This window comes from Piliocolobus tephrosceles, chromosome 14 (genome assembly GCF_002776525.5).
Source record: "Piliocolobus tephrosceles isolate RC106 chromosome 14, ASM277652v3, whole genome shotgun sequence".
NCBI lineage: Eukaryota > Metazoa > Chordata > Mammalia > Primates > Cercopithecidae > Piliocolobus > Piliocolobus tephrosceles.
Window position 1 is genome coordinate 9,295,272 of NC_045447.1, and position 7,758 is coordinate 9,303,029.

General features: G+C 47.9%; 1 protein-coding gene across 4 annotated transcripts in view; it reads right to left on the reverse strand.

Moving 5' to 3' along the window:
* PTPA (protein phosphatase 2 phosphatase activator) overlaps positions 1 to 6,259 on the reverse strand; it is a 33,607-nt gene extending 27,348 nt beyond the window's left edge. For 2 of the 4 annotated variants that reach the window (XR_003309966.1, XM_026457137.1), the window contains exons 1-2: positions 6,241 to 6,259; positions 1,594 to 1,691 (exon numbers count right to left, since the gene is read on the reverse strand). Coding sequence is in view for 3 of the 4 variants with exons in the window: in XM_026457137.1 (XP_026312922.1) it covers positions 1,594 to 1,617 (24 nt within the window). In the remaining variant the exon portion in view is untranslated. Of the gene's footprint in view, positions 1 to 1,593; positions 1,692 to 4,080; positions 4,100 to 6,240 lie in introns of those variants that run through there. The other 2 variants (XM_026457138.1, XM_026457139.1) reach the window with 2 other exon arrangements.
* Between the last annotated feature and the right edge of the window lie 1,499 nt (positions 6,260 to 7,758).

The window sequence follows — 7,758 nt, forward strand, 5'->3', positions numbered from 1 at the left end:
TGTGGTCCCAGCTACTCAGATGGCTGAGGTGGGAGGATTGCTTGAGCCCAAGAGGTGGAGGCTGCAGTGAGCTGTGATCATATCACTGAACTCCAGCCTGGGGGACAGAGTGAGACCCTGTCTCAAAAAAAAAAAAAATAGCATTGAGGTGCAGGCCCCTAGAGAGGCAGGTGCTGGGAACAAGTGACTCCTGTTTGGTTTTGCTTCTTCTTCATCCCTTTTTCCTCTCACTTTCTTTCTCCTTATCCAAGCTGGGGTGTCCACAGTAAGCCCTGAGACAAGGCCTGATATCTAGAAGGAAGTATTCCTATACCAAGATCTTCCTGCCAGCCATGGGATGACCCCCAGCAGGCCAGGCCTCTCCAGAGCAACTCTCCCAGGCCAGGGCAAGTCTGAGCCCCTGTCCTGACTGCAGCTACGCTGGAACACATGGATGAGAAGCAGCAAAGGAAGTGTCATATTTGGATTCAGACAAACAAGCAGGTTCTCAACTACAGCAATCTGGCTCAGAGAAGATCTGACAAGATCTGGAGACAATGCTAGTTGTGACAGCTGGGGAAAGGAATGCTGCTGACATCTAGTGGGTAGAAGCCAGAGATATTACTAAACGTCCTACATGGCACAGGATGGCCCCCTACAATGAAGAATTATCTGCCCCCAAATGTCCATAGTGCTGACAATGAGAAACTCTGAGGTACAGCAACCAAGATGATGAAAGCACTGAAACTACATCCTTTGAATCCCTAGGCTGAAGGGACTGTTGATCCTGGTGAAGGCTCAGAAAAGACATGATAACCATTGCCAAACACTGAGAGGGTAGGCTTGTGAAAAAGGAACCAGACAGGCTTAGATGGCCCCAAGCCCCAGTGAGGACAAGGCAAAGAAGTCGTAGGGTGTGGGTCTCCTGGAAAATATGCCCAGCATGCGAAGACCCCTGTGCCCAGCCTTCTGTACGAGCAACACTCTCCAGCTCAGCTCACCAGGCCGGGGGCAGAAGCCTGACTAGAATTGGGCCAGAGGCCTTCCCTTAGAAATTGAAATTGGCTTTCTTTTGCTCAGTCTGTCTTTCCACAGCCTGTACCAGAAGCCTGGGAGGTACAAGTAGTTATCTTCTGCCCATGATTTCAGTTGAGCAGCAGAGAAAGTCAATCTGTGCCCAGTGCTCTGGGTCCCAGCTCCTAGGTATGTGCAGGCTTAGCTATATCCCTGGCCAAAGTTTCCATGAGATAGCCTCTTCTCCCTTTGAGGCACTGGCTGCCACACTTGCTGCTACTTGCAGCCAAGAATCAAAGTGACTCGCTCCATCATTTCAAACACTCATGTTTGAACAATACAGCAACACTCAAGGGGCAACGGCTTATGAGAACCAGGAGCGGAACTCTCCCGGGCTACCCTGGCGCCAGCCTGATAAAGAATCTAGGGATGGGACAGCCAGCTCCCCTGTCACCTTTCTCCCTAGCTTCTGAAAACTCAGGCTCCAAGAGCAAGAAGGGCCAGGAACTTACCACCCGTCATGCCAGGAAAACCACTGTCTTTGAAAAGCCCAAGTTTCTCACCGCAGTTCCAACCCTAAAGTGCAGACACCACAGGTACCTGAGAACGCTTCCATTTGCCCATGTCTGGAACTGTGTGGATCTCCTTTTTTGGAATGATGAAGTTCTGAGTGGCTGGAGGGGCCTCCTCCGAAGAATCTTGAAAATGAAAAGAACAAATAGGTAAATAGAATCTTCCCCTATAACACACACACTCCTTCTCACCTTTTTTTTAGAGATAGAGTTTTGCTCCTGTTGCCCAGGCTGGGGTCCAGTGACATGATCTCAGCTCACAGCAACTTCCACCTCCAGGGTTCAAGCAATTCTCCTGCCTCAGTCTCCTGAGTAGCTGGGATTACAGGCATGCGCCACCACACCCAGCTAATTTTTTTTATTTTTTTATCCTTTTTTTTTTTTTTTTTTGAGACAGAGTCTTGCTCTGTCGCCCAGGCTGGAGTGCAGTGGTGCGATCTTGGCTCACTGCAACCTCTGCCTCCCGGGTTCAAGTGATTCTCCTGCCTCAGCGTCCTGGGTAGCTGGGATTACAGACGTGCATCACCATACCCAGCTAATTTTTGTATTTTTAGTAGAGATGGGGTTTCACCATGTTGGCCAGGCTGATCTCAAACTCCTGACCTCAGGTGATCCACCCGCCTTGGCCTCCCAAAGAGTTGGGATTACAAGTGTGAGCCACCGCGTCTGGCCTCTCTCTCACTTTTAAACCAGGACTCCAATACCTGAGCCCTAGCATAAACCAGGCACATACTTCCAGGACAGAGTAATGGCTTGTTAAGCCAAACCCACCAGCCTCCTACCCTTCCTCACTCTGGGGAGGAAAGAGAAGGACAATATTGACAATCCCTTCAATAATCATGCCCTCCCTTCCCTCTCACCACCACAGCAGGACGGTTAGAGAAATAAAACCAGGTTGATGTTTCAGACATACACAGGCAATTCACAGAAGAAAAAACACAGGCCAGGCGTGGTGGCTCATGCCTGTAATCCCAGCACTTTGGAAGGCCAAGGCAGGTCGATCACGAGGTCAGAAGATCAAGACCATCCTGGCTAACAAGGTAAAACCCCGTCTCTACTAAAAAAATACAAAAAAAATTAGCCAGGCACGGTGGCCAGCGCCTGTGGTCCCAGTTACTAGGGAGGCTGAGGGAGAAGAATGGCGTGAACCCGGGAGGCGGAGCTTGCGGTGAGCCGAGATTGCGACACTGCACTTCAGCCTCAGCAACAGAGCAAGACTCCCTCTCAAAAAAAAAAAAAAACATTAATTGCAATAAACAAATAAATTGCCAACTTCCTGAATAAGCACGGACACATAAATTATATGTGACTTCTCTTCCTGGATACGGTTGGCAAATTAAAAATATCTGGCTAGGCGTGGTGGCTAGAACCTAATTCCAGCACTTTGGGAGGCCAAAGCAGGAAGATCACTTAAGGCCAGGAATACAAGAGCAGCCTGGCCAACTTGGCAAAACGCCATCTCTAAGAAAAAAAAATTTAAAAATTAGCTAGGTGTGGTTGTGCACCTGTAGTCCCAGCCACTTGGGAGGCTGAAGCAGGAGATCACCTGAGTCCAGGAGGTAGAGGCTGCAGTGAGCTGAGATCACACCACTGCACTCCAGCCTGGACGACAGAACGAGACTCTGTCCCAATAAAAACAAAATAAAACAAAGAAAAAGACATCTGACATTGATTCCAGGAAGAAGAAACAAGAATTCTCCTGCCCTGTGGGTGGGAAGGTTAGTTGGTAGGACCTGCTAATGGAACAACTCAGCACCACCTTTTGAAGTAAAAAACTGCATATACACAATGAGTCAACAGGTCTACTTATAGGAATCTATCTTTAAGATGTGCTCACGGAAACAGACAAAGATATACATAAAGGTGCTTGATGCATCAAAAAAAAAAAAAAAAGGTCGGGCACAGTGGCTTACACCTGTAATCTCAGCACTTTGGGAGCCCCAGGTGCAAGGATCACTTGAGTCCAGGAGTTTGACACCAACCTGGGCAACATAGCGAGACCTTGTCTCTACTTTAAAAAAAAAAAAAAAACTTTTTAGGCGGGGCACGGTGGCTCATGCCTACAATCCCAGAACTTTGGGAGGCTGAAGTGGGTGGATCACACCTGAGGTCAGGAGTTGGAGACGAGCCTAACCAACACAGTGAAACCCCATTTCTACTAAAAATATAAAATTAGTCAGGTGTGGTGGCGCATGCCTGTAATCCCAGTTATTTGGGAGGCTGAGGAAGGAGAATTGCTTGAACCAGGAGACAGAGGTTGGAGTGAGCCAAGATCATGCCATGGCACTCCAGCCTAGGCAACAAGAGTGAAACTCTGTCTCAAAAAAAAATTTTTTTTTTAATTAGAAACAACCCAAATAGGTTGGGCGTGGTGGCTCACACCTGTAATCCCAGCACTTTGGGAGGCCAAGGCAGGCAGTTGACGAGATCAAGAGTTCGAGACCAGCCTGGCCAACAAGGTAAAACCCCACCTCTACTAAAAATACAAAAATTAGCCAAGTGTGGTGGCACACACCTGTAATCCCAGCTACTCAGAAGGCTGAGGCAGGAGAATTGCTTGAACCCAGGTGGTGGAGGTTGCAGTGAGCTGAGATCATGCCATTGCACTCCAGCTCTGGCTGATAGAGCAAGACTCCATCTCGGAAAAAAAAAAAAACAACCCAAATATCAGTTGATAAGACAATGGGTAAATAATGATATGCCCAGGTCAGGCACGGTGACTCACACCTGTAATCCCAGAACTTTGGGAGGCTGAGGCGAACAGATCATTTGAGGTCAGGAGTTCCAGACCAGCCTGGCAAACGTGGTAAAACCCCATCTCTACTAAAACATAACAAAAATTAGCCCGGCATGATAGCACACACCTGTAATCCCAGCTACTTGGGAGGCTGAGGCAGGAGAATTGCTTGAACTGGGGAGGCAGAGATTGCAGTGAGCTGGATTGTTCCACTGCACTCCAGCCTGGGTGACAGAGTGAGACTCCGTCTTAAAAAAAAAAAAAAAAAGAAGCTGGGTGTGGTGGCTCACGCCTGTAATCCCAACATTTTGGGAAGCCGAGACAGGTGGATCATTTGAGGCCAGGAGTTCAAGACCAGCCTGGCCAACGTAGCGAAATTCCATCTCTACTAAAAATACAAAAAATTAGCCGGGTGTGGTGGCACATGCTGTAATCCCAGCTACTTGGGAGGCTGAGGCAGGAGAATCGCTGGAACCCAGGAGGCAAAGGTTACAGTGAGCCAAGATCACGCCACTGCACTCCAGCCTGGGAAACACAGCAAGGGAAGGAAGGAGGGAGGGAAGGAGGGAAGGAGGGAGGGAAGGAGGGAGGGAGGGAGGGAGAGAAGGAAAGTTTTCATAGCTTATAAAAAGAATAAAATCTGGGCCAGGCACAGTGCCTCATGCCTATAATCCCAAAACTTTGGGAGGCCGAGGCAGGCAGATTGCTTCAGTCCACGAGTTTGAAACCAGCCTGGACCACATGACCAAACCTCATCTCTACAAAAAATACAAAAATTAGCCAGGTGTGGTAGTGCACAGCTGTAGTCCTAGCTACTCAGGGCATGAGGCGAGAGGATCACTTGAGCTCAGGAGGCTGAGGCTGAAGTGAGCTGCAATCCAGCCTGGGTGACAGAGCAAGACTCAGCCTTGAAAAAAATTAGAAACAACCCAAATATCAGTTGATAGGATGATGCATAAATAATTATATGCCCACATAATGGAAATTTTCATAACTTGTAGAAAAAATAAAATCTAGACCAGGCACAGTGGCTCACATTTGTAATCCCAGCATTTTAGGAGGCCCAGGCAGGAGGATCGCTTGAGCCCAGGAGTTCAAGACCAGCCCAGGCAACACAGGGAGACCCCCATCTCTACAAATAATTTAAAAATTAGCCGGGCATGGTGGCTTATGTCTGTAATCCTAGCACTTTGGGAGGCAGAGGCAGGCAGATCACCTGAGTTCAGGAGTTCAAGACCAGACTGGTCAACATGGCAAAACTCTGTCTCTACTAAAAATAACAAAAATTAGCCAGGCGTGGCCAGGTGTGGTGGCTCATGCCTGTAATCCCAGAACTTTGGGAGACCAAGGTGGGTGGATCATGAGGTTAGGAGATTGAGACCATCCTGGCTAACACGGTGACACCCTGTCTCGACTAAAAATACATAAAAAATTAGCCAGGTGTGGTAGCACACATCTGTAGTCCCAGCTACTCGCGAAGCTGAGGCAGAAGAATCACTTGAACCCAGCAGGCACAGGCTGCAGTGAGCCGAGATCGTGCGACTGCACTCTAGCCTGAGGGACAGAGCAAGACGCTGTCTCGAAAAAAAAAAAAAAAAATCAGCTGGGCATGGTGGCACACACCTGTGGTCCTAGCTACACAGGAGGCTGGGGCAGGAGGATCGCCTGAGCCCAGGAGGTCAAAGCCACAGTGAGCCATGATCGTGGCACTGCACTCTAGCCCTGGCAACAGAGTGAGACTCTCTATCAAAAAATAATAATAATAAAAAATAAAGAATGTGGCGGGCACAGTGGTTCACGCCTGTAATCCTAGCACTTTGGGAGGCTGATGCAGGCCGACTGCCTGAGCTCAGGAGTTCGAGATCAGCCTGGGCAACGTGGTGAAATCCTGTCTCTACTAAAACTACAAAAAAATCGGCCGGGCATGGTGGCACACACCTGTAATCTCAGCTACTCAGGAAGCTGAGGCAGGAGAATCGCTTGAACCCGGGAGGCGGAGGTTGCAGTGAGCAGAGATCGTGGCATTGCACTCCAGCCTGGGCAACAAAACGAGACTCTGCCTCAAAAAAACAAAGAAAGAAAGAATGAAATCTACATTGCTGACATAGGAAAGACAGCCAAATAAAAAAAAAAAAAAGTGAAGAAAGAAAACTGCACTATTATATAGAAGTCAAATCTCATTCTTACGAAACAGGAACTATACACACTAACATAAATCACACATATACATATTAGTATAATCACGTGCTGCGTAACGATGTTTCAGTCAGTCAACAACAGATTGCATATACAATGATGGTTCCATAGATTATAATGGAGTGTATCTAGAAACCTGATACATGGCACTTGATGTTAACATTGCAGATCAAGTAGGGAAAAAGACTGATGTTTAGTAATGGTGCTTGGACATTTGGTTTTTCCTATAAAAAACATATATATTAATAAATTTTAAAATATATACCATCTAGGTTTGTGCAAGTACACTCTATGATGTTCCCACAACAAGGAAATCACCTAATGTTACATTTATCAGAATGTGTCCCTGTTAAGTGATACATGGGTCTATACATGTGTTGCAAAAATCTAAAAGATTAAACACCAAAGTTACTGAAGATCATTTCTAGGGGACTTGATTTATATAGGACTTCCATCTTCTAAGTTACATATTACTTTCTTTTTTTTTTTTTTTTGAGGCGGAGTCTCGCTCTGTCGCCCGGACTGAAGCGCAGTGGCCGGATCTCAGCTCACTGCAAGCTCTGCCTCCCGGGTTTACGCCATTCTCCTGCCTTAGCCTCCCGAGTAGCTGGGACTACAGGCACCCGCCACCTCGCCCGGCTAGTGTTTTTGTATTTTTAGTAGAGACGGGGTTTCGCCGTGTTAGCCAGGATGGTCTCGATCTCCTGACCTCGTGATCCGCCCGTCTTGGCCTCCCAAAGTGCTGGGATTACAGGCTTGAGCCACAGCGCCCGGCCCCACATATTACTTTCAAAAACAAGCACAGGCCAGGCATGGTGGCTCATGCCTACAATCCCAATACTTTGGGAGGCCGAGGCGGGTGGATCACTTGAGCCCAGGAGTTCAAGACCAGCCTGGCCAACATGGTGAAACCCCATCTCTACTAAAAACATAAAAATTAGCCAGGCGTGGTGGCAGGCGCCTGTAATCCCAGCTACTCAGGAGGCTGAGACAGGAGAATTGCTTGAACCTAGGAGGTGGAGTTTGCAATGAGCCGAGATTGTGCCACTGCACTCCAGCCTGGGTGACAGAGCAAAACTCCATCTCAAAAATAAAATAAAATAAAATTAGCCTGGCATGGCAGCGTGTGTGACTGTAGTCCCAGCTACTTGGGAGGCTACAGTGTGAGGATGACTTGAGTCTGGAAGGTCGAGGCTACAGTGAGTCATGATCATGTCACTGCACTCCAGCCTGGGTGTCAGAGTGAGACCCTATCTCAAA